The sequence below is a fragment of the Borostomias antarcticus genome, assembly GCF_949987555.1.
Source record: "Borostomias antarcticus genome assembly, chromosome: 10".
Lineage (NCBI taxonomy): Eukaryota > Metazoa > Chordata > Actinopteri > Stomiiformes > Stomiidae > Borostomias > Borostomias antarcticus.
Window position 1 is genome coordinate 21,555,550 of NC_140243.1, and position 27,500 is coordinate 21,583,049.

The 27,500-nt window shown below is 50.6% G+C and overlaps 1 protein-coding gene across 2 annotated transcripts in view; it reads right to left on the minus strand.

The window, feature by feature from the left end:
• Positions 1–27,500, minus strand: part of rims2a (regulating synaptic membrane exocytosis 2a) — a gene marked incomplete at both ends in the record, with an annotated part of 159,999 nt that overhangs the window by 60,149 nt on the left and 72,350 nt on the right. Inside the window, 13 exons of one of the 2 annotated variants that reach the window (XM_084443733.1) lie at positions 21–89; positions 2,811–2,837; positions 3,227–3,380; positions 3,994–4,165; positions 4,720–4,850; positions 7,199–7,246; positions 9,015–9,127; positions 9,409–9,455; positions 10,380–10,503; positions 10,781–10,880; positions 13,300–13,419; positions 15,674–15,888; positions 26,497–27,461. In XM_084443733.1, the coding sequence (XP_084299859.1) occupies positions 21–89; positions 2,811–2,837; positions 3,227–3,380; positions 3,994–4,165; positions 4,720–4,850; positions 7,199–7,246; positions 9,015–9,127; positions 9,409–9,455; positions 10,380–10,503; positions 10,781–10,880; positions 13,300–13,419; positions 15,674–15,888; positions 26,497–27,461 (2,285 nt within the window). Of the gene's footprint in view, positions 1–20; positions 90–2,810; positions 2,838–3,226; positions 3,381–3,993; positions 4,187–4,719; positions 4,851–7,198; positions 7,247–9,014; positions 9,128–9,408; positions 9,456–10,379; positions 10,504–10,780; positions 10,881–13,299; positions 13,420–15,673; positions 15,889–26,496; positions 27,462–27,500 lie in introns of both variants that reach the window. The other variant, XM_084443734.1, reaches the window with a different exon arrangement.

Genomic DNA, 27,500 nt, shown 5'->3' on the forward strand with positions numbered 1-27,500 from the left:
GCACACACACAAGGTCTTACCTGACACTACCCCGACACCGTCCTCACAGTCATAGTCTGAGATCTCACTGTCACTGATCCTCTGAGATCCTGCAGGAGAAAGAGAGAGAGAGAGAGAGAGAGAGAGAGGGGGACAGAGAGGATGGGGGGAGGGGAGGGGCAGACAGACAGAGTGGAGGGAGAGAGGTCAGAAGGACCGACCGATTGACTAGCACACCAGACTGTGCATATACATACAAACACCCGCTAACACACACACACACACACACGCATTTTACACACACCATGTATTGCATTGTACTGTTTTTATTATGATCTTGAATTTGTATTCTGTTGACGCTGCAAGGCCGAGGAGGCGGAGATTTTACTCTCTTATACTAACGAATGGACCAATAAAGAATGTTGGATCTTTAATGTGATCATGTGACTTGTGTCCACAGCTGCCCACCTCAGGGCCCCCTCCTCCCCTACCACGAAGACGCCCGTCTCCATCCTGGAGAGGAGAGAGAAGGGACCTCCCTCCTAGCAGCTGGACCAGATTTCACTGGGAGGTCTGGGGGGTCATTCACAGTGCCCGTCAGCTGTCTCCGGTGTCCGCGGACATTTTTGAACACCTCAGCGGAGACGTGCCACGTACCAGCTTGCTTCAAGAGCTCTGCCATCTCTCCCCCCCCCCCCCCCCCCCCCCACACACACAAAAAAAAAGGACCGTAGGACTCAATGATTACAGGCCCGTCGCCCTGACCTCTGTGGTAATGAAGACCTTTAAGCGCCTTCTACTGTCCCACCTTAAAACCACCCTGCCCCCCTGCGGTTCGCCTACAGAGCCACCGGCGCAAGAACACTTTCTTCCCGACTGCAGCTGACCTCATCAACAAGGCCCGGGAGCCCCACTGACACTGTATTATTCTGTACATTACTGCAGACTGTACATACACATTGTTTTATTTTGCACTGGCCTGTCGTGTCCTCGCGCTCTGCTTATTGTTATGCGCCATCAGACCGGAGCAAATTCCTTGTATGTGAAAACCTACTTGGCAGTAGATTCATATCTACTCCACCTCTCCTGTCTCTCTGTGTCCTACCTTGTCTACGAGAAGCTGTCTATAAATGAGGTACTGGTAGAGCTTCAGCTATAGAAGAACTCTCAAGAGAATAACTCTTATATACGCCCAGCAACAGATGCCTTGCTGTAAAACTGCCGATGGTTGTTGTTGCGTATTTCAGGTTGACACTTTAGACTGACATCTGAATCGTTCAATTTACATGTGAAGAGTGGCGAGGGGGGCGTGATGGATCAGATTCACGCCGAGGGTTCATGTTAGACCGGCTCGGTTCTTCCGTGAAGTAGTCTGGCGTCTTTTTCTCCCTCTGCCTTCTTCAACGCTCAGTCAGCTTAAATCAACTGGACACTCGTGCTTTTTCAGAAACGACAAGTGCTGCACTCCAGCTCTCTCTCTCTCTCTCTCTCACTCTCTCTCTCTCTCTCTCTCTCTCCCTGAAAGCACCAGCGGCTTTAGAGCTGCTGTCAGCTCTTTCGCCTCGCGCACACACACACGCACGCATACACACAGGCATAAACAACACACACATACACGCACACACGCACACGCACAGGCATAAACAACACACACACGCAAACACGTACACACACTCACTCACACGCACACGCACAGGAATAAACAACACACACACATACACACACTCACACACACGCACACGCACAGGCATAAACAACACACACACGCACAGGCATAAACAACACACACACACACACACACACGCACTCACACACACGCACACGCACAGGCATAAACAACACACACACACACACGTACACGCACTCACACACACGCACAGGCATAAAGAACACACACGCACACAGGCATAAACAACACACACACACACACACAAACACACACACACACCCAGGCATAAACAACACACAGACACACACACACAAACACACAAATGTAACATGGCAGGTATGATGTCCTGGACGAGCCCAGAGAGCAGATGCATAGTACAGAACATATGGCCCCAGTGCTGTTATCACGTAGTTATCAGTCATCCGTGAAACGTAGATCAAACCACAACACACAGAGGAAATATGCTCAGATATTTCAGGTACATGTTCACACACCCAAGACACACACAGACAGAGACAGAAGCAGAGGAGATGGCGCACAGAAACCAGCACGGGAGTTTTTCTCGAAGGGGAAGATGTTGGCAGATGTTGGCAGATGTTGGCGATGGGGCAGGAGACAAGATGATGACATCACACTGGGAACAGCAGGAAGTATTCAAATATTCAGCTCAGACAGCGGTCAACGCCATGGAGGGAAGGACCGAGAGGCTCTGGGACGCAGAGAGGCGCCGGGCCAGATCAGGCTGGCCCGACGCCATCTTGACGGAGGACTGAGGCGGAGGGTTAGCTAGCAGCTTGTAGCGTAGCGGAGCAGAGCAGCGGGGAGGGAGAACCAGAGAGGACTGTGGGACAGCTGACAGGGAGCACTATGGACACTGAACTGTCAGGGGCAGAAGCAGGGAATAATTCGGCGGAATACTTGGGGTGCACTTGATTTAGCTCATCCAGTACACTGAACGGAGCCAACAGAACTCAAGTCGAACGCACCTCGAGTACTCTCACAGGTCTGGACAGAAGCAGGTGGGCAGGGAGGGAGGGAAGGGGGGAACCGAGGAGGGAGGGGTCTCCCCCATGAGAGGGACAGCACACACTCAGAGGCTCTGTGGCGCAGCAAGGGGGACATGCGTTGGGGGGTCTGAAGTGAGGAGAGGGGGCTGCGTTACCTGAGTTGTACGCATATGAGCCTTTGTCTGCAAAGGTAGTGTCAAGAGGGATAAAAAAAGAAGACTCCATGAACATCACTGACGGTTAGAGTCTGGTACTGTAAGATATAATTCAACCTTTGACGGAGAAAAAGGGGGATTGGTTTGGTAAGGTGGCCGGGTGTGCTTGCTCAGCTGCTGAAACCATCAGTCTGCTGTAGTGTTACTTCCTGTCTCATATTTCCAAGCGCTTTCCTGAGGTCTCTGTTCCTGAGGTCTCTGTTGCCCCAAACAGAGAGCGACTTCACAACGAAGCTTTTACTAGAGAACGAAAACATTTCTGCCTGTATGTGTGTGTGAGTGTATGCATCTGCATTTTTTGGTGTATGTTAGCCTGTGCGTGCATTTGAGTGTGTGTGTGTGTGTGTGTTACATACTCTGTAGCCTGCGCGTAGGGCTCTCTCCGTGGAGCTGTCTGCGGTGTGTGTTGGGGGAGGCGCGTGGGAGGGGCATGGACGACGCGTCGTGGGTCTGCAGCTTGTACCAGTGAGGCTCGTCATCCAGGAGGGCCGTCTCTAGCTCGATCAGGATCTAGAGGAGAGAACACACCTGTTAACACACACACGCACACACACACACACACACACACACACACACAGGTAGGCAGGTACTGTACCCACACACAAACACATACACACACACACACACTCACGCAGGTAGGTAGGCAGGTACTGTACACACACACAAACACACACACACACGCACGCAGGTAGGCAGGTACTGTACACACACACACACACGCAGGTAGGCAGGTACACACACACCCACACTCACACACACACACATGCATGCACAAACAACAGCATCATGCCTGTGTGTGTCATGCCAAGTTGACTCCCTAAAACACACACATACAAACACACATGCACACACACACGCACACACACACAGGCACGCACACACGCACATACAGATACAGATACATGCACAAACACACACACACACACAAACACACAACACAACATCAACTGCTCCATGTCTGATGGAATCGACCGCCAGTGGGCCGCCATCCTAGCCATTCTGGACGCCACCGAGACGATTATCGGCGCTTGACCTCATTGGCCGGACTAGCTCACATCCAGGTCCCCTCGGTACAGGGTCCAGATCCAGGATGGCGAGTGGCGGGTGTGGTCCGGTATCTCACCTCCCCCAGGAACTGGCTCTCCTCCTCGCGGACCCGGGCCTGGTCCCAGAGCGTGATCTCCAGCATGCGCTCGCGGAACTCCCGCCGATGCACCGGGGAATACATGAACGTCTGGTTCCATTTGGGCTCTAACGATTTCTTTACCGTTTTTGTTCTCCTCTTGCTTTTGTCACTGGAGGAACAATAATTCAAACTGTTTTTATTTACAACCATGGTAGGAACGACCCCACGAGACAGGTCAACACGACACGGCACTGCACCACGGGCATGCTGGGAAGATGGGCGGAGGTGGGGGGGGGGGGGTGGCATATGGGTGCCCTCTCACTATCACTTCATGTTGTGACATCACTTCCTTCCATGCTGTCACTTCCGACCACGATGTAACTTCCGGTAACGACACTTAATGTCTATGATGTCACTTCCTGGTATTACTTCCTGTCACAGGAGCCTGTGTGCCCCCTGGGATAACATTACGCTGTTGTACACTAAACATCATGCTTTTTCTTCGACAGCAGTTTAAATGCAATGCCACATGCCCAGGCCCTACCCTCATTCATAATTATACATTCAACAGTAAAAGAATATCCAATGTAAATCAAACCTGACTCTACCTGAAGGCTAAGCTCTGACTGTGGATGAGAGTGAGAACATCATGGAGGTGACAGGTGAACATGGGAGGGGCATGGAGCGCATGACCACAGACACAGTTCCTGTCTCTCCTCCTACCTTCTGTCGGGGAGGAAGTAGATCTTGACGTAGGGGTTCCGGGGGCGTCCGTCCTCGCGGGAAGGCAGGTCCTTGGCTCCCAGGATGGTGACGATGAGCTGGTGGCCCACCTTGTCGTACCACAGCTTGACCTGCGGGGGCAAGGTAGAGTCGGGTCACGGCAAGGTCACGTCGTGTTGAAACATGGACAGAGGGATGATAATGGTGAAAAGGCCTAAGCTAGTGCTACGTATACTTATGACTTCATACGTATACGCAATACACGCCGGCTTAGCCTAGCTATGAACTACTGTATATGTTCATCTATAACCTGTGTAAAATACTCACATACTACAGTGTGTCTGCGAAACATGATTCTACTGTGTATCTAATGCATTCAAAGTATCTACTGTACTAGTATGATGGAAATGGAGAACAATGAAACTGATACTATAGATATGTGGAGATCACTCAGTCATGCTGAACCAAAGACACTTCACACTAGCATGGAGAAGTATGGATGGACAAGAGTACACTTAGAAGTAAACAAAAACAAAACAAACAAACAGATAAAACAACTCAGCTCTCCGTTTTAAAGAAAATGTTCAGAAAATAAAAGACTTCTAAGCTTCTAAGCCCATACTTGCTGATGCTTATGAATATGAGAGGGGTCTTCACCATTTGAGGCTAATAGTTTTCGATCTATGCATGCAGCAAAGCAGTAGAGCGCATTCAAGACATACAAAGTCAGTCAGGTCAAGAGCCTCCATACTGGCATCATACTGTAGGAGGGGGATTGAGCTCAAACAAATTGTACCGTGATGCTAAATTCCACAACACTGAGGCCTGACACACAACACCAAGCTGCTACTTGACGGAACAATGTTCACCTTAAAATATGATATCATATGAAATAGATATGATACCCTTGATATAATATATGCTATATGATATTCTTGATATAAAACACTATGCTAGAGTGCACTTATACTGTGTATCATTTACATTCCAACTTGTCCTTGTTAAGTGGAGCATAGCGCAGCTCCTTGAATACAGCTAACAGATCTACCCAGAGGGGCTGGTCCAAGGGTACGCGCCTATTTTTATACTCCCCTTCTCACTTCCCGTCTGCGAAACATTACACTGCGTTCTAGCACCTCCTGAATGAGAAAACAAACCGTGCACATTCTAGATACCCTCGGCATGGACCTCAGACCCAAGGGGCCGCTGTGTTGAGAGCAGCAACCTAGTCACAGATCTTCCATTACATGAACAGAGACTGAAATGATGGAAGTGAGGTTCCCCACGCAAACTTTCACAAGTTAGGGACACAAGCTGACAGGGAGGAAGACTGTTTGACACACAGCTTTGAGTGAAGCCCCACAGATAAATAGAGAGGTCTAGTTAGCTGGTTTTCACGTGTGAGCTCAGGATGTGTGAGGTACAATTTGCTTATTCATTCACTCTTCTCTCTACAGGAGAATGCAATCTGCTTGAAGAAAAAAGCGACCAATTAACTTAGCTTATCTTCTCATGGCAACATGAAACCATTGACCCATTCAAAATGTCACATTCATAGTTTGGGAATGTTGTCATGATGACTCATTTACACCCATTCTGTTTTTAGCTTTAACAAGGTGCAATCCACTCAGTCACCAACCAACAACATTTATGTCCAGTATAATGTAGACTCACAAGTCAGTCTCTGAACGTTGCGTTCAACTAGAGACATGAGGACATTCGTCCAGGATTCGTTGCTAAAAGTGGGTGGAAACTATTTGAGGAATTGAAAAAAACGGCATTGCAGAACCAATCCAAAGTCTTTAGGGTGGTACCTCCTAATGGGGCGGTGACATGTTTTGATTCAATGTTTTGATTCTCCACTCCAGTTTGTTTCACTAGGGACGGAGATAGGGGGAGGACATCATTTCCGGCGAGGCAGTTCCTTCACCCTATTGGAGATGCAGGTGGTGGCTCTGATTGGTAGCGGCGGTTTTCAGCGCTCTTCTAGCAACGATTTTCAATGGAGATGCCTCCAGACTTTCGGAGGTGGTATGTCAGGGGTTTCATGTTACATGGAAAAATGACCTAGTTTAACTGTTCCAGAAAAGGCTGTAATTCAAAAATATTCAAGGAGACACACTCCCCCCTCCCCCTCCCCCTCAGCAGCTCAGCCACTCCCTCTTAGGAGGATGTTACTGCTGCAGGATGGGAGGGAGAATGTCCCTCTGAAATATTTTAAGATTAGTTCGTCATGCGTTTCTCAGCATCATGACATGATTGTGTTATAATGGCATCACTGAGTAATAATAATAATAATAATAATAATAATAATATACTTTTAAAAACAAATGACACAATGCACTGTACTGGCAGGGAAAGCGTGTTGAGAAGCTGCCATTTCCCTGGGTGTGCATTTTCCAGTATGAACACAGAGATGCCAGAAAGAGAGAGGAAAGCAGACCAGAGAGAAAGTCGGTCAGACAGGGGTGGCCTTTACCTGGACCCTAGGGACTAAAGGCGGTGTTCTTCTACTAAGGCTTTGGCTCTGGGTAAGCAAAATTTAACAACAAAGAAAAGAATGCAATAAAAGACCAAGACACCACAAAACAACAACAGCAACAACACACAGACACTCTACACCACAGCAACACAATAACAATCTTAGGAGGAATATTTATCTATAACTATCATTCTTTGGGTCTTTCTTTCTTTCTTTTTTTCCTTCCTTCTTTCTTTCTTTCTTTCTTTCTTTCTTTCTTTCTTTCTTTCTTTCTTTCTTTTTTTCCTTCCTTCTTTCTTTCTTTCTTTCTTTCTTTCTTTCTTTCTTTCTTTCCTTCCTTCTTTCTTTCTTTCTTTCTTTCTTCCTTCTCCCTTTCTTTCTTTCTTCTCCTCTTTCTTTTTTTTTTCACCATTCTAATTTCTGATCTCATCCTTTGTTTGCATCAATCAGCACCTCCTGTTCCCTGGTGTGCAGTTACATTATTGCCTTGGCGCCTGCACAGCGTTTTGCTGAGCCTCCTGGACCCTGGTGCCTCTCTAAGTCGAGGCGCTCGGGCTCCAGGAAAAATCGTATTGATGAGTCATAATAATTCTACATTCCCGTCTCCTGCTCCCTGGACCACAGCTTCTCCTCTCTTCCTCTACGCCTGCGTCACTATGACGCCATTCCCCCTACACAATACAGTAATGTTGAAGAAAAAATACCCATTTTAGAATTCATAACCCCCCAGAAATTCGTAAGCAAGTACTTAGTGAGGGCAGGTGCTGTAGCAACGGTATATTATCCTCTGCAATGCAGAACGACCAATTCTTCTATTGTTTAGCGTTTCAAGGTCGGCCCTGATTCACAGAGCTGAGAGGTTCTGGGGTGGCGTAGGGCTACGGGTGGAGATTGCGGAGGTAGGAGGCTGGCCGGTGATTGGCCGAGAGGGTCTATGTGCGTCATAACTGTCTGACACAGGCCTCCGGGGTGTGGACCCGCGGATGCCGGAAGGGACCGGAAGGCCCGTTCTTCTCAGATTACATCTCCTCCTCAGCAAAGATGACGGCTACGGCACTGGCACATTAAAAGCTCTCCTTCTCCTCCTCGTTTCCCCTCCTATTCCCGCCATTTCCTGGCTTCTTCTCCTTCAGCTACAACTGCAGCTTGGTTTCAGACTATCCTGCATCACTGAGCAGCTTTAAGAGGCACAGAGTTAAATATCAAACAAGAATCGGATGCACCATAGAGATATGGGCTAATTGATATAGTGTTTAGTGTTTTTAGACTAACAGTTCTCAATGGGAGTAATGTTTTATCATCTATCTAGTCTTTCTCCCTCAAGACCTCTCAGTCTCCCGTGTTCATTCATTTTGGTCGCAACCTTTTACAGCAAACAGATTCCTCCCAAGAGCGTATATTTTTACATCAGACAGTGGTCAACCAGGAGACCCGGGGTAACGTGATCCACTGCTCCTGGGGCAGAGCCAGCACAGCAGTCTTGCCAGAGTAGAGACACCCTGCAGACCTAGTCAGATACTGGTAGTCCATCTGGCTCCCTGGGTAGCAGGCCTGTGTCATTATTTTCCATGCTGGGCCAGAAACATGTTATCATGCTATTGTATTACTGCATATGTCAAGCCATAGGCTGCAGAGTAGAATACATCTCTATTTAAACACTCATATTCAATATTTTCTAGCGTTCTGCAACATGACAAACAGTTAAGAGTTGACAGCAACAGAGAAATGGCTATACATTTTGCTGGTGTGGCGGGGGTGATTTCAGGCGCGCACTGTTACCGCCGCTTGCCCCAGGTGGATTGTGGGTACTTACTGAGAGCTGTCCTGACAGGTACTGGGGGGCGTCCCTCAGCACGCTGGGACTCATGGGAGACGTGACAGAGATGGAGGGGCGCTCCATCTTCTGAGACTCAAAAGAACTCGAACCTGCGACCGGGGGGAGAGAGATCACATGATCAATACCCATGATCAATTCAGAGCATCTGGAACATTTTTGGGACCAATTTGGCCAAGATAAACATGTAGTCTACATTGAGTATGAAAAAAAGAGAGAAAGAAATAGAGAGAGAGAAGAGAGAGAGAGAGAGAATCACCTCTCACTGACATTTATACAGAGTGATATATCTAATTTCAATAACTGGCCTACAGTCTAGAGAGTGGCATCGGGACGTAGACAGACAGCCAGAGCAGGTAGCACCAACACTCACTTGATTCCAGTTGTGCATGTGTGCTGTCTGGTATCCTAGGAATATCTCTGAAAGGAGATAAAGACATGGAGAAAGAGAAAAAGAGGAGAGAGAGACATAGAGGTAGAGAGAGAGAGAGAGAGAGAGATCAGTTGGAGGTGATGCTGAATGCGGTGTGTTTTATCGGGCCTAAGCACTGTGTTGATTCTCCCAGCAGTTCCCTCAGCGATACACAGCAGGTCAGATATGGACACGGACAAAGACGCGGAGGCCTCTCAGTTTCCTCCAGTATCTCCACTCCAAAACCGCTGGTATCCCGCTGTGTGTGTAGGAGAGAGAGTGAGCGGAGGAGTGTGTTTGTGTGTGTGTGTGTGTGTGTGTGTGCGTGTGTGTGCGCGCACATGCGGAGAGATTGTGTGTGTGTGTGTGTGTGTGTGTGTGTGTGTGTGTGTGTGTGTGTGCGCGTGTGCATCCGGAAGAGAGAGATTGTGTGTGTGTGTGTATGCGTGCATGCGGAGGAGAGAGATTGTGTGTGTGTGTGTGTGTGTGTGTGTGTGTGTGTGTGTGTGTGTATGCGTGCGTGCGTGTGCGCCTGGCGGGCGGCGGGAGGCTTTCATTAGTCTGTGTGGGGTTGCTAGTCTCTCACGAGGACAGACGCTGAATGTGGCCTCCAGGATGAAGGAAGGAGGTGAAGGCGCACGTTAAATAAACAAGGACCATCAAACAAACTCGTTCAATTCAAACAGCAGCTCCCCCTCTCCACATCAAACATCCATAGTAAACAGAGCTAGCTAGCTGGGGCAGAGTGGGCACTGTTTCACACGGCGAATGCCTCAGATCCAGACTTTACGTACTGTATGACTTGATATAATGGAAACATAGTCGTGTATCATTCTAACCTACTATCAGGAACACCAACGCCTAATACTGTATTAGCACCGAACACGGTTTGGCGTGGCGTCTCGCCACTGGCGGTCGCTGTGAGGTCTTACCCTATGGGCCGAGAGACCACCAGTTCTACCTGGGGTTCAGGCTTGGACTCAAGGATGATATTGTAAACTTCTTTAAACGTGGCTCCTTGTAAATGCCTCCCGTTCCACTCCAGAACCTGGTCACCTACACAGGGAGAGACCGTCAAACACTCGGGGAACATACAGTATCTGCTGCTCGTTACCTGCTAATACTGTTTGGTCTACAAATAATAAATAATAATATTTATTATAAACCATAAATGAAAAATAGCGCATGTACAGTACATGGGTCTAACCACATATTATGTGGTTGGACCGTGTGCATGTGCTATTTATTCATACAGTATATGGTTTATAAGTATGAACAATTGAACAACAACTGAAGACAACGTGACAGCGCAGGTCAACAGGGGGTGCCATACCTGGTCTGAGGTGTCCCACGGTGTCCGCTAGGCTCCCTCTCCTCACCTTGGTGATGAAGGCACACAGCCTCCCAGACTCTGTGATCTTCCCCCCCACCACCTAGAGGAGAGGACAGGAGAGGAGACACACCCGGAAGATGGATGGAGTCCCGGTCGCACTGCAGACCAGACCTGGGTCACTCGCATGCACTGTGAGATCAACCGCTGTGTTTGAAGCGCTGCGAGGGTGGTTGAGGTGTGTTGAATAATGGCAGAATAATAACTCTTTTAATAATAAAAGAGTTTCGCAGGACTGATTATTGTTTCACTGCACTTGGGAAGACCGATCAAGTGCGCCCCAGGTATTTGACAGTATTTGTAAATAGTAATTGAGCCAGGTTTGCTTTCAAGTATGTGTGTAAAAACAGTGGAATATTAGACCTCTTCAGTGGGCAGGACAAATCCCAACACAGGGCACCCAGGGATAGATCTCCATCACCATCCCATTTTCATTCAACCCTTTATTTTACCAGGGATTACAACTCTTGTAACCTAGAAATACTCGTTAGTTACTGTATACAGAGTTGATTGTTGAAAATCAAGCGCATAGTGAATGAATGAGGCCATACATAGGTAGCAGCTAGCACTAGCAGAGCAGCTTCACACAGTTTTGCACCAATCCTCATGATGTCATGATTTCATGGTGGATAACGGTTTTAGGGTCAATGGAAATAGTTAATATTGTGTGCTTCTGTCTATGTGTGTGTGTGTGTGTGTGTGTGTGTGTGTTTGCTGGTGCTGTCCGTGGTGCTGAAAGGCAGTAGACCCGCAGGATACAGCTGTCCTGTAAAACCACGGGCATCACTCTAATAAAACCCTTTTAATGGCAGCTGAATACCAACATACAAAGGAGCTTAGGGAGGTCGCTAGATGAAATGGTTTTATGTAACGAGCTCGGGCCTGGGAGAGGAGAGGAGAGGAGAGGAGAGGAGAGGAGAGGAGAGGAGAGGAGAGGAGAGGGGAGGGGAGGGGAGGAGAGGAGAGGAGAGGAGAGGAGAGGAGAGGAGAGGAGAGGGGAGGGGAGGGGAGGGGAGGGGAGGGGAGGGGAGGGGAGGGGAGGAGAGGAGAGGAGAGGAGAGGAGAGGAGAGGAGAGGAGAGGAGAGGAGAGGAGAGGAGAGGAGAGGAGAGGAGAGGAGAGGAGAGGAGAGGAGAGGAGAGGAGAGGAGAGGAGAGGAGAGGAGAGGAGAGAGTACAGCTGGACTGGACAGCCTGTCTGTCTGGCCAGCTGTCTAGCTGGCTGGCTGGCTGGCTGACTGACTGACTGACTGACTGGCTGACTGACTGACTGACTGACTGACTGGCTGACTGGCTGACTGGCTGACTGGCTGACTGGCTGACTGGCTGACTGACTGACTGACTGACTGGCTGACTGGCTGACTGACTGACTGGCTGACTGGCTGACTGACTGGTTGTTTGGTTGGTTGGCTGCTGCTGCTGAGCTGACAGAAACGCTCACAGAGGCACTGACCAGACACAAACATGCCCATTCAGGAAGTTCATTCAATCAGTAATGATTTTCCCATCTTGCCACTCTCCTTTTCTCTCCTGATGGGCACTCTCTCGCTCTCTTTTTTTTTCTTTCTCTCTCTGCCACCCTCCCTCGCTCCTTCCCTCCCTCTCATTCTCTCTCCCTCTGCATTTCTCTCTCGCTTTCTCTCACTCTCTACTCCTTCTCTCTCTCTCGCCCCCTCCTCTCTATCTCTCTCTCTCTCCCCATCTCTCTCTCTCTCTCCCCTCCATCTATCTCTCTCACTCACTCCCTTTCTCTCTCTGTGGACTTTGGCTGCGCAGCTCTCTTAGCCGACCGGGCAGATCATTCAGATGAATGCATTAGCACGAGGACGGCCAATCGAGACGCCTACTCCATCGTACGCCGGGAGACCCACCCGCGCGGGGACACGCGGTCAGCAGCTACGCAAAAAAACACAGACTCCGCAGAATAATACAAATCACGCTTTTTCCAGCCGTCGTACGGAACACGCGCGATAACGGCGCGGGCGTCGAGGAAGGACAAACAGGACGAAATCAAGAGACGGAACGGCCAGATCTATGATATACTGTATATTGATTGCGGCGGTCTGTGAAGCGAGGTGTGACCCAATATAGCGTTGATCTGTTCGATAGCCTCGCCCTCCGCCACTCACAGCGCCTCGTGGAGGTCATCCCGCCCGTCTGGACCCGTTTGTTTGTGGTCACTGGGCCGATAAATGTAGCTGATTAAAGCGGTTCAGAGTGAGCATGTTTGGAGAATTACGCCGTTTAATATAAAACACAGGCCATTAATATCAATCAGGGGGCTAATTAAGATGCTAATGAATATTAATATCGGATAACACAATGATGTGATCAATCATCCGAAGCCGAAGGGGGCGAAAACGTCACGTCGCGACACGTCTCTATGAAATGAATGTGTGTGGCGGCGGTGCGCGCGCGCGTGTGTGTGTGTGTGTGTGTGTGTCCAGACAGGTGGCGGTCTCACCTTCAGTCCCAGCAGAGCCCCCGAGTCTCGCGGCACGCTCCCGTCCTTCATCCTCTTGTTGAGTAAGATCCGCCCTATCAGGCGGTCCCCATCTTTGGATGGCTGCCATGTCACCGGGTGCTACGAGGTCAGAGCGACAGCACACACACACACACGCACGCGCGCGCACACACACACACTCCTGTTTTACAACACACCCACTGGAGATCGGACTATTTCAACAAACACACACTATCATGAAACCAATCGTTATGAAGTGGAGTGGGGGGGGGGGTGAGAGGTGTGGAGGAGGATGAATATCAATTCATTTTATTGGAGGCAGGGATCACACAAACCCTGCTGGCTCCTCTAATCTGGTCATTATGCCTCTTTATCATTCCTATTCCAGATTATTTAATCTGGCTGTTCTTCGGGATTACTGGATATTCCAATTAAATATGGGGCGAATTTCATCAAATCCTAATTTATCAAAACAAATCTCTGCAGAAGGACATGTAGGGTGCTGCAGATGTTCTAAAATGAAAACAAACGTTCTCCATTGTCTAACAGTGATGTAAATTGTATTACACTGTTGGATACAATAGATTCTCAGTAGAGATGGAACATCCTGGTAATTGGTTAAGGAATGATCTAAGCGTATTCATTTCCTACAGGAGCTGGTGTGATCCTGTCGGTGTAGAAGGTGGAGTGGAGTTGATGAGCTGCATGCAGACGCCCATGCACTGTAAAGCAGGCCAGCCCTTGACCCAGACCCAGACCCAGACCCAGACCAGACCCAGACCCAGACCCATACCCATACCCATACCCATACCCATACCCATACCCATACCCAGACCCATACCCATACCCAGACCCATACCCATACCCAGACCCAGACCCAGACCCATACCCAGACCCAGACCCAGACCCAGACCAGTTTAGACCCAGACCCAGACCAGACCAGACCAGACCCAGACCCAGACCCAGACCCAGACCCAGACCCAGACCAGTTTAGACCCAGACCCAGACCAGACCAGACCAGACCAGACCCATACCCATACCCAGACCCAGACCAGACCCAGACCCAGACCCAGACCCAGACCCAGACCAGACCCAGACCCAGACCCAGACCAGATCCAGACCCAGACCCAGACCCAGACCCAGACCAGACCAGACCAGACCAGACCCAGACCCAGACCCAGACCCAGACCAGATCCAGACCCAGATCAGACCCACGAGACCCAGAACCCCAGCCTCCATCCCAGCCCCCTAGCCATCCTTCCCATCCCCAGCCCTCCACTAACTCCATCCCCAACACCCCAGCCATCCATCCCACCCCCAGCCCTCCACTAACTCCATCCCCAACACCCCAGCCATCCATCCCACCCCCAGCCCTCCACTAACTCCATCCCCAACACCCCAGCCTCCATCCCATCCCCAGCCCTCCACTAACTCCATCCCCAACACCCCAGCCTCCATCCCAGCCCTCCACCCCAGAGACCAGGTCTGAGGCTGGGACCAGCCTTGCTTCAGTGCTTCATCAATCATTACATGCACTGCACACCGCCTCTCAAGTGGAACGGTCAAAGAGCAGATGGGGAACGAACATCTAAAGTAGCCAAGAAAAAAAACGAATGTCACTGAAAGAGAAACGAAAAGGACGGCACGAGTGTGCGAGCCACGGAGGTGAAGAAGAGGTGGAGAAACAGAAATGAAATCACAAACGTGACAGTGAGAGGGAAAAAAGAAGAACATCAACTTTGGTCGTCGTCATCGCCCGGGTATTGAACGTGCTAGTTAGGGCTGGCCTCAGTGTGAACAGAGAGCTAGGAGGGGTTGGTGTTGGTAGAGGGGTGCTATGTGAGGGAGGGGGTGCAGCCATGACGGTGAGGGGGAGGGGCCTGTTTGGGAGGTGTCTCTAAGAAACTAAGATGGCCGCCAAGTAACAGTTACACCAAGGGAGAGTGACATGCAACTAGAGGGACCCCCATTCTCATGTGCCTTAACAAACACGGGGCTGTGTCCCTATTCTTATTTTTAAAACATACAGAGTGAATTTTTTACTTTCCAGGGAGCAAACAGCAGAGCAAGAAGGAAGACTCCCCCCCCCCCCCTCCCCCATTTCCTCATTAGGCCACACCTAGCAAAGGTGCAGCCAACCACAGATGTCAAACAGGCCACATCCAGCAAAGGTGCAGCCAACCACAGAACTCAAAAGTAAACCAATTGGAAATTAAAGTGAACAACACAAAGATCGTAAACCAAATAAACATCTCACCTACTCACAATCAGTGACATATATCAAACAGAGACTGGATAAGTTAGATAAGCAAATTAAAAAAAAAAAAAAATTTAAAACAAAGAAAGACAATGCAGGCTAGATAGGTGCCAGTACCTTCTCATGGCTATGGCTATGCTCCTCGTTTAGGGTTGTGCTACTGCACGTATCAACTCCAGAGTCTTTAACCGGGGGTTCACACCACTCCAAGTCCTCGTCCAATGAGGTGGCCCCAAAGCGCACCATTTTCTTTTGCCTCTCAGATAAGGCGCATGTCGGCTCGGACATAAACGCCTGCTCAATAGTTTTTCTTTTTCCCCACTGACTGTCCCCTATAGGTGTGGGATAAAAAAACAGAAAGAAAAAAGAAACACACATGCAAGAGGTGTAAATAAAACAAAGGAAACATGGAATGACAGAGGACTCAGGGCGGGGGGGGGGGGGGGGGGGGGGGGGGGCGGTGGGGGCAGGACTCCGCATGTCTCACCAAAGACATTGGGGAGGCCTCACTGCTATGCCACGAAGCATGGTCCCACCAGTGGCCATCCAAATCTCCTGTGGGGGGGGGGCCCACACACACACACAAACACACACACGAGAGAGAGAGGACAGCGAAAGGGATCGGTGAGGACGCCACAGCCACAACATACAGAAGAGACACACAGGCATATACAAGGACAGAAGACATACACACCCACACACTCGCACACACACCCACACACACACACACACAGAAGACGTGCACAGGTACGCAGAAACACATAGTCTGCTGTGCATCTTGTGCAGTTGACATCTGTCCACAATGTACATGCACACACACACACACACACACACACACACACACACACACACACACACACAAACACACATACACACACACACTCATCATCTTGCAGTACACCCCCTGTGTAGAGAGACTGTGAGACACAGTGAGAGCAAAGACAATGTGGGACTTCTAAGTGAAGTCATTACAGCCATGGTAACTGTAGGCTACTGCTTTACAACACTACACAAGGAGCAATCAGACCACTCCGGCAAGAGAGAGAGAGAGAGAGAGAGAGAGAGACGAGGGCCGATTCAAGCCCAGGTCACACCTAATCCATTATTTACTCCTGTCTCAACCTCATCCTCCAGACGTCACCTCATCCTCCCTTCACAGAAATTCATGTCCAGGCTCTGTTTCCCAGACTCACTCTCTCACTCTCTCTCTCTTTCACTCTCTCTCTCTCTCCTTTGACTCTTTCTCACTCATGCTCTCTCTGTCACTGACTGCCCCCTGCCTCTCTCTCCCTGACCTGTCCTCCCTTTCTCTCTCTCTGACTCCTCCCCACCTCTCTCTCTATCTCTGACTCCTCTCCACCTCTCTCTCTCTCTCTCTCCCTCCCTCTCTCTCTCTCTCTGTCCCATCGTAACTTTAAATCAGCAGACTGAGCCCTCGGTTTGTTCAAATGAAGTTAGCATCTGTGCTATCTTATCAGTGAGCATGGAGGGGGAAGCTGACTACCGCTGTAATATGTTTAACTGGGGCAGAAATGGCAGAGGAACAGCAACCTTAACTGACCTCCATCTAAAGTGCAGCAGGGAGAGCTTTTTAAGATGCTATCCTGATGACTGAACCCCACAGTGGCAGCAGAGGATGCAGCCTTGAGAAACGCAGCGGCCGGGCAAATGGCTGTAATGGCATTATGACATCAGGCTGTGTGCGTGCGCGCGTGTGTACCTGCGTGCGCGTCTCTACCTCTCTCTCTCTCTCTTTCTTTCTCTCCTCTTCTTTCTCGCACTCTCTCTCTGTCTCTCTCGCTCGCTCTCCAGTCGACTGGCGGAGATGAGGATGATCAACTTGTCAGACCGACCTCTTTACCACATCGAGGTCCATGACAGAGATCATCAGAATGACAGAATCGTCCGACCCTGCATCACTAATCATCTCTGACGCCTCTTTACAGGATTTAGCCTTGTTTCCCCGGCGCACGGACAGAGACGGCGAGCTCTTTCAATTTTATTAAGAGGCTTAGCAACCCGGCTAATTAAAAAGAGTGGAAAATATTGAATTTGAAGGTAGGCTTAGTGCTCCCGGTGGAGGAACAGAGAGAGGTGCAGACGAGAAGGCCGGGAGAGGGAAATCTAATTCCGGAACATTCTTTTGAAGTTCCGTGCTTGAAGACTCCGGCTAGAGCGAGCCGGGTGGCGGCGGTTCCGTCGCACAGGGAGGCGGTAATGTAGGTCAGGGGACGACGCGGGGTCCTGCCTGGACCCCCTCGTTCCTGCCTGGACCCCTCGTTCCTGCCTGGACCCCCTCGTTCCTCCTCCCCTCCCCACGCAGCCCCCGGTCAGTTCACCAACACATCTGGGAGATTTATCCTACATTACCTACAGCCAGGATGAGGGACGGCCTCTTGTCCCATAGAGAGATAGACTTTGTCCAGATCGACCAATCAGAGCCCATGTATCCGGTACGTACGCTTTAGAGAAGAAACGTCAGTCTATGATGGTGGCTATAACTGCGTCATGCACCTTTAGGGGGATGGCACGGCACACATGGCTTATACTGAAGGACACTCGACAAAGCGTGACCAAAACACGACCATGGTTTAGTACTATTCGCTGTTCCAACTGTTTACTAAGAGTCTGTAATTGCATTATGTTTCTGTGAGTGTTAATTTTTCTGTGCGGAGGAGAGCATGTATATTATACATGTATATGTGCTATAGTGGGTGATTGTATGGCCCCGGGCACAGGTAAGGTCACGTAACATCCTGCTGCATTGCCTTCCCTCCATTTCCTTCCCGCATCACTTCCTCTGCTTGACTTCCTCCATACAGAGAGGAGTCTAATGGGCCCATCTATAGAGGACAGCCCTGCTCTCTGCCTTCTCCTGACGCACACCACCATATCTGGGAGATATTCACATGGAAGGACAAAAATCATTTCTATAGGCTGTGTGTGTGTGCGTGTGTGTGTGCGTGTGTTGAGTAGGTGTTTCTATTCAAGTTGATTCTATTGTCGGAATCAAAAGGGGAACGGTCCTCCCTCTCCCTCCTCCCTTCCCTCTCTTCCTCGTTCACTATCAGTGTCTCTCCAGCTGACCCCAGGAGAGATAAGCCCTCTTAACAAGCCCCTGCCGTCACGACCAGAAAACCGCTGCCCCCGGACAGGCTCTGTCCTCTGTCAGCAACAGCTGACAATCATGATCATCCATTGTCACACACACGCACGCACACGCACACGCACGCACACGCACGCACACACACTGACCTAATGTGTTAATAGCACAACCAGCTTACAACCTGCATTTCAGCACATAGTTAGGAGAACTAGCAAATGTGTAAGCTGAATCATCTATAGTAAAACATGTAGCTAAATCACCTACAGAAATACATGTAACTTAATCACCTACAGTAAAACATGTAGCTACATCACCTACAGTAAAATATGTAGCTAAATCACCTACATTAAAACATGTCTAAATCACCTACAGTAAAACATATCTAAATCACCTACAGTAAAACATGTAGCTAAATCACCTACAGTAAAACATGTCTAAATCACCTACAGTAAAACATGTAGCTAAATCACCTACAGTAAAACATGTCTGAATCACCTACAGTAAAACATGTAGCTAAATCACCTATAGTAAAACATGTAGCTAAATCACCTACAGTAAAACATGTAGCTAAATCACCTACAGAAAAACATGTAGCTAAATCACCTATAGTAAAACATGTAGCTAAATCACCTACAGTAAAACATGTAGCTAAATCACCTACAGTAAAACATGTAGCTAAATCACCTACAGTAAAACATGTCTAAATCACCTACAGTAAAACATGTAGCTAAATCACCTACAGAAAAACATGTAGCTAAATCACCTATAGTAAAACATGTAGCTAAATCACCTACAGTAAAACATGTAGCTAAATCACCTACAGTAAAACATGTAGCTAAATCACCTATAGTAAAACCCAGCCGGTGTTCACCAAGTCCCACCCACCCAACCTCAAAACCCCTCCCCATTTGGAGTGCTGGATAGACATTATGAACCCTGCAGTACACTTCCCTCTCCAGTTCATCTAAAGCCTCTTCCCTCAGCACACACACAAACACAGACAGACAGACACACACACACACACACACACACACACACACACACACCTGTTCCTCCCTGATTATCTGTCCAATCATATTGGGGCGTGTGCCAGCGTGGAGCACAGCGGATCCTGCTTTATGAACAGTGGCAGTGTGTGTGTGTGTGTGTGTTTCTGTGTGTGTGTGTGTGTGTGTGTGTGTGTGTGTGTGTGTGTGTGTGTGTGTGTGTGTGTCAGGGCCTGCACCCCGGCCCCCGGCCAGGGACCGTGTGGGTTTTCAGGCAGCAGGAAACTCATCACCACCATAAATTGTGAGCATCAGCAGTCTACTGAACCCCTGCCTGCCTTCCTGCCATTCCCCCTCTCTCTCCCTCTCTCCCTCCCTCTCGCTCACTCTCTCCCTCCTTCCCTCTCTCTCTCTCCCTCCCTCTCCCTCACTCTCTCCCTCCTTCCCTCTCTCTCTCTCCCTCCCTCTCCCTCACTCTCTCCCTCCTTCCCCCAATCCTCTCTCACTCACTCCCTCTCTTTCATTCACTGACACCCTCTCTCCCTCCCACCGTTCATTTCTATCCCTTTCTCTTCTCTCCCTCTATCCCTCCATCCTCCCTCCCTCTCCCCTTCCCTCTCCCTCGCCCTCTCCTTCCTTCCCTGGACCCTCGCGCTCTCGCCTTCACTACCACCATCCCTCTCTCCCTTTCTCCTCTCCCCTTCACTACCACCCTCCCTCTCTCCATCTCTCCCTCCCTCCCTCCCTCGCTCCGCGTCCCTGCAAAGTGCTGATTCAGGACTCGGGCGGCGGAGAGCGCTCGCGGCTAGCGGGCTCTCCATCACTTTGACAACTCAATAAAAACCAGTGTAAACTATTAATTGGATCATTAATTATTGACGCTGTTTTTACTACAATTCGGGGGGCGAGAGCCGAAAGAGAGAGTGAGAGAGAGAGAGAGAGAGAGAGGGAGAGAGAGGGAGAGGTGAAACACTGTGTGTTTAAACTTAGTATCCACTAGGAGAGGAGAGGAGAGGAGAGGAGAGGAGAGGAGAGGAGAAGGGGAGGAGAGCAGAGAAGAAGGGGAGGGGAGGAGAGGAGAGAGGAGGGTTGGGATGAGTGCTGGAGGGATAATAAGCAGATCCCCAAAAACATCGAGAGATGTTTATTTCATCTCTAATGGCCGCCACGTGTTTGGAGATCTGCAGAGAGAGGAAGGGATTTTCCTTCAAAATCGGCGGCGGCCTCTTTTTTTCCCCTCCTCTCTCCTCCTATCATCCTCTCACTTTTCTCTCTCCTACCGACTCCTCTCCTCCTGTCCGCCCCGCCCCGCTGCCCCCCCTCCTCTCCTGTCCACCCCCCCCCCCCCTCCTCTCCTGTCCATCCCCTCCTCTCCTGTCCATCCCCCCCCCCCCCCCCTCCTCTCCTGTCCATCCTCCTCCTCCCCCTCCTCCTACCCCTCTCCTCTCCTCCTGTCCGCCCCGCCCCACCGCCCCCCTCCTCTCCTGTCCATCCTCCTCCTCCCCCCTCCTCCTCCCCCTCTCCTCTCCTCCGCTCTGTTCTCTTTTCTGTCCGCTCGGCACTCTTATGAGGCAGCGTGTCAGGGGATCGATGGGCAGGAAAACAGAACGAGAGGGACGTCGCACTAAATCAGTCTCAGGACCGTTACAGCCGGCCCCGCCCTCCTCCTCCTCCTCCCTCTCCCTCTCCTCCTCCTCTCCTCTCCTCCTCCCCCTCCTCCTCCCCCTCCTCCTCCTCCTCTCCACCTCCTGCCCCCCCCCCCCCACACACACACACACACACACACAGGGCCCATGGGGTGAGAGACCATGACATGAGGGCTGCTTAGCCATCTATTCACCTCACCCTGTACACACACACAGATGCACGCACACACAGACACACACACGCACACACACATATGCACACACACATGCACACAGACACACCATCCTCGCTGAGAGCACAGCCCCAACATGCTGACTGGCCTTTCTGAAAGGTGCTTTCTGCCTGATTTCCAGCCTTCTTTTCCCCTCTCTCTCTCTCTCTCTCTCTCTCTCTCTTCTCTCTCTCTCTCTTCTCTCTCTCTTCTCTCTCTCTCTCTCTCTCTCTCTTCTCTCTCTCTCTCTTCTCTCTCTCTTCTCTCTCTCTCTCTCCTCGCTGCAATTACAATTGATGTTCTCTGCTTAGCTGGTTCAGACTCTTCATTTCCCCTCAAAGTCAAAGTGGTGGAGAAGGGGGAGAGGCTCGGCCCCCTGGGTAATGTAGTGCTTGCTATGCAAGTTACGTACAGGGGCTGCGCTCTCTCAGGCCAGCCCATCTACAGGGTGTTCAGTATGGCGCGTCAAAAAACGGTGGCCTATCATTGGTCATTGGAGAGAGAGAGAGAGAGAGAGAGAGAGAGAGAGAGAGATTGTATATTGCATAGCATTGTTATAGATTATCTCAGTGTCTGGCCAAGGGTCTGTAGTGCATGGATCTGCTCTCACCATCACATAATGAAGCCTGCATTAGTATGGCACACACAGGCCCTGGCTCCACCCTTCACAAAACAGCTGCTGTGGTTGGTCTATGGAGACACACGCACACACACACACACACACACGTACACACGCGCAAACATACTGTAGGTCTACAGTGATAAAACAATAACCTACAAACCAAAATAAAACATTATAAAGATGAATATAGTCTCTCTATTAGGCAGATCAGAATATCTACACCCTCCCTCCTCCTCTCCCCTCAGCTACCTTTCTCTCTCCTTCTTCCTCCTCCTTTCCTCTGCCCTACCCTCCCCTCCTCTCCTCTTTCTCCACTCCTCTCCTCCACCTGCCTCTCCCCTCCTCTCCTATCTTCTCCTTTCCCCTCCTCTACTCTCCACACCTGAGTGGAAGTTAGACAGATACTGACAGACTCTATCCCTCTGAATAGCCTGCTCTCTCTCTCTCTCTCCCTCTCTCTCTCTCTCTCTCTCTCTCTCTGCCTGTCCTGTAAACCTGGAAAGTATTTGCATCAATAATATAACCCAGACAAGTCTGTGTCTGTGTGTGTGTGGGTGCCAGTTTATGCGTGCGTGTGTGTGCAAGCTTACGCATGTGTGTGTGGATGTGGGTGTTTATGCGTGTGTGTGTGTGTGTATGTGTGTGTGTGTATGTGTGTGTTTGTGTTTTGTGATGAGGACAGTTACATAATCAGGGCTGACTAACTGAGTTTCTCTCCAGAGGTGCTAAACTAACACTCCACCTCGTCCTCTCTCTCTCTCTCTCTCTTCCTCCTCTCCCCTCTTCTTCTTCCTCCACCACTCTCTCTCCTCCTTTCTTTCTCTCTCCCTCTTGTCTTTTGTCAAGCCCTTCTGACGGCGTCAAGGTAACGGCCCCCATAATTACAGCTTTGACAACAAAATCAATTTGCAATTACGACGACTGTCGACGGCAAGGAGGAGTCAAGTGTTTGACCGCTGTAGGGATTGCTTTGGACGTTAATTCTGTATGAAAACAGGTTTTAATTCAGTCAGCGTATGTGTGTGTGTGTGTGTGTGTGTGTGTGCGTGTGTGTGTGTGTGTGTGTGTGTGTGTGAGGAGGTGGGGCAGAGTGGACAGCCCGTGAGTTAACTATTGAACATGTGCAGAGATAGAGGAGTTCTGACAAGCAGGATACACAAAGGCCTTACAACTACAACAGCAACGTTCACATCTCCTATACTCTCTTGTATCTCTGTTGGTTAACACACACACACACACACACACACTACAATCCTGGGGGCAACTTGTCAGATAGACACTTTGAATTTACCTGGGTCTTGTAGTTCAATTTCATATCAAACTACAATCTGCCATCAACATTTCCCCAGCTCAGACGTGGACAGAGGAGTCCAGATTTAGTAGGCTGGACCCAGGAGGGGAGCAGCTTGGACGGCGCGGAGTGGGCGCGCTCCGCATATCGTAACACCCCCTGCCCGGGCACGCTGGCCTGGAGGCTCGTGGGCAGGCAGGGGCACTGCTCAATGCTCCATGGCTGCGCGCCTCTACGCTGGACACAGGGGTCAGACGTGGACCCAGGAGTCAAATGAGTCCCTGGCAACATAAGCTGTGTTCAGAATCGCTCCCTATTCACTATATAGTGCACTATATAGGGCGTCAGCCATTTTGTTTGTAGTGTCCGAATTCTCCACAGAATTTCCGTTTCCTATATAGTCCACTATTTATTACCCACAATTCACCTTGATTTGCAGGGAACAGTGCATGTACCCTACATTTTCTCCGTTCCCTAGGTAGTTCACTACATGGTGAACCCTATATAGGGAATAGGGAGTGAGGGAACGAGGAAGCGATTCCGAACACAGCTATAGAGATGACCGCGCTGGAGTCAGGCGAGGTAAGCCATCCTGTTCAGCGTCACTTCACTGTTGCCAGCAAAAGAGAGTAGGGTTTCTAAAGTATGTGGACAGGGAGGGTCTATTAGCCAGAACTACCTCTAGACTGAACGTAGCCAAGACCTTGTATTATGTTGAGAGCAGCCGTGGTGGAGCTCCCAGCCACCTGACCCCTTAACTACCTTGTTACCTATTGTAAAATTTGAATTTGACTTGATGTTGTGAGATGTACCATTACCCAGATGGGCACTTCTGGCCCTCCACACTCCTGACGAAGTCAGTCTTTTACATTGTGATTTAGGAGGAGAGACTCTATTGTATGTGGGTCAATACTAGAACAACTGTGCTGAGCTGTCTATGTGTGGGAGGGGGGTAGATCTCTCTCTCTCTCTCTCTCTCTCTCTCTCTCTTCTCCTTGACACAAAGCCTCTGTTCTCTACCAGACTCCTGGCACACACACACACACAACACACCTCACATCATCTCTCTCTGGGACTTTTTGGGGAGTTTTTCCAGGGTGGTTTGTGGAACAGGAGATAACAGTGCAAAGAGAGACTGACAGAGACAGTCTCCCACCTCTCTAGTCTCCAAACTCTCAAGTTAACTAGCTTGTCAGTCAGTCAGTCAGTCAGTCAGTCAGTCAGTCAGTCAGTCAGTCAGTCAGTCAGTCAGTCAGTCAGTCCAGCCTAGTGCACCCCAACCCAGCACAGACCAGCCCGAACCAGCCCAGCAAAGACAAGCACAAACCAGACCAGACTTGCCCAGACTATCTTCACACCTAACACCTCTCCTGCTGCAGAGAGCTGGTCAGAATCCAGCAGCGGAAAGTCTAATTAGGCTCCAACTTTTAATTACATCTGCCTCCACTTCTATTAATGAATATGCAGGACTGATGACACTGGGACAGACCTGCCCTGGCCCCAGACAGTATCTAGGTGAGATCCCTCTCCTCTCCTCCTCTCCCTCTCTCCTCCTCTTACGCTCTCCCTCCCTCTCTCTCCTCTCCTCCTCTCCCTCTCTCCTCTCCCTCTCTCCTCCTCTTACGCTCTCCCTCCCTCTCTCTCCTCTCCTCCTCTCCCTCTCTCCTCTCCCTCTCTCCTCTCCCTCTCTCCTCTCCTCCTCTCCCTCTCTCCTCTCCCTCTCTCCTCCTCTTACGCTCTCCCTCCCTCTCTCTCCTCTCCTCCTCTCCCTCTCTCCTCTCCCTCTCTCCTCTCCCTCTCCTCCTCTCCCTCTCCTCCTCTCCTCCTCTTACGCTCTCCCTCCCTCTCTCTCCTCCTCTCCCTCTCTCCTCTCCCTCTCTCCTCTCCTCCTCTCCCTCTCTCTCTCTCCTCCTCTTACGCTCTCCCTCCCTCTCTCTCCTCTCCCTGTCGTTCTCTCTCTCTCTCTCTCTCTGTCTTTTTCTATCCCTCTGTTTCTCAGTTATATAATAGAGTTCATTACAGCAGATTGAAAGTGTAGAGCAGCAGTCAGACCCTGTGTGCCACGTGAGGACAGCGAAAGAAGAGGGCACCTAGAACAGCATGTTAACACACTCTCTCACGCACGCACACACACACACACACACACACACAAACGCACCCACACACGCACGTCGCATACACACATACCCACCCACACACGCGCACACACACATACCCACACACACACGGCACGCACTCACACACACACATACCCACCCACAAGCACACACGCACGCACACACACACATTCATACAAACACCCCTTACAGACATACAGACACACACACACGTAAACAGACACCTGCATAGATATAAGACATGTGGACAGCCTCTGTCCACACAAGAGTCCTCGCAGCTGCTGAAATAGATTTAGACAAACACACATAATACACATAAGTATACACACACATAAACATACACACACACACACACATCACAGTGCACATGCCAAAGACACACAGGGGGTGTAGATAGACTGAGAGAAAGCAAAAGGTTATTTTCAAGAAACAGGTAACGCCAGGACATCTGCAAAGACAATCTGCTGCACATATCTACTATAAGTCTATAATTCTACATGGGGACCTACAGTACTGTACTGGGGTTCATAACTACTGTACTTGAGAAGCTCTGCTGCTGAATTGTCTAGGGCTAACCTCAGACTTACCCCACCACACTGGCTGCAGTCTCGGACAGAGACACAGCGTTAAGGTGAACCTCCCCAGCCTTGAACTGAACTGGGATCAGTGAACAGGAGAGAACATTTACTACTGACTGATTAACTGATCAACAGCCAGATTTTCATGGAGAAGGCAAGTACACATTCCTGCATTCCAGCAATATTAAGCAACTTAATGTCAACTTAATTCATATTATTGGAACTTAATATCTCATTCCTATTACAGGAATTTAACATCTAATTCCTATTATAGGAACGTAATGTCTAATTCTATCTTAGTGTCTACCTCCTACAGCAGAGTAGAAAAGAGAGAAGGGGTTAGAGGGATGGAGGGATGGAGGGAGGAGAGGCAGCGTCCTACCTTTCTCGCTGACGGACTCGCTCTCGACCTCCACGTCCTCACAGCTGGTGTACTCGGGCGTGGTGGCAAGCTCCTCCTCCGAGCTGCTCAGCGACACCTGCCGCATCTTACCACCCCGCTTGGTCTTGTGGGGCTTGGGCGGCGGCGGGCGCACCGACTCGGACTGGTCGGAGCTGAGCGAGTCATTGCGCAGCATGGCGTCCATCTTCTCCCTCTTGGTCTTCCGCACCGCCGAGCTGGGGTCCAGGTGGTGCTGGCCGCCGCCGCCGCCCCTCCGGGTGAGGTCGCCGCCCCCCCTGTCCCCCAGCACGGGGCTGCACCGCGGGGTGGGCGGGCTGTGGTTGGTGCTCCGGTGGCCGCCGCCGCCGCCACTACCGGGCGGCCCCGGGGAGGAGCGGTCCACTGAGTACGACCTCTGACCCAGCATGGGCGGCCGCCGTTCGGTCAGGTGTTGCCGCGACAGCCGCACTGGCCCCCCGCCCGCCGTCTCGGCCTCGTCCAGCTCGGCGTAGGCCAGCGACGCGTCGCTGTGGCGCCGCTCGTGGCGCGCCCGGCTCACCTCGGCGTGCATGCGCATCTGCTCCTCGTACGGCTGCGGCTTCACCGGGTAGCGGGCCAGGTTGGGGTCCGACCGGTACCGGGCCTGGTACTCCTCCTGCCGCTGGCGCTGGAGCTCGTACTCGCTGGGAGGCGGGCCCCCGTCTGAGGGGGGGTACTCCTGATCCAGAGGGTACTCCTGGGAGTGCCAGCGGCCCCGCCCGCCGTACCCGGCCCTGGCGGCGGCGGCGGCGTCCGGGTACATGGCCGAGCCCCGCGGTGCCCGCCGGGGGTCTCCATCCCCGTAGTCGGACGGTGATCTGGGCATGCCGACGCCCTCACCGGGGGCATACTGCGAGTGGTCGCCCCTCTCCTCCCTTTGGTCGTATTTTTGGTTTGGATCCCTGGATGTTGATGGGCTTCTTTTCCTGTCAGTCACAGAGAGGAAGAGAGAGAGACAGAGTTAA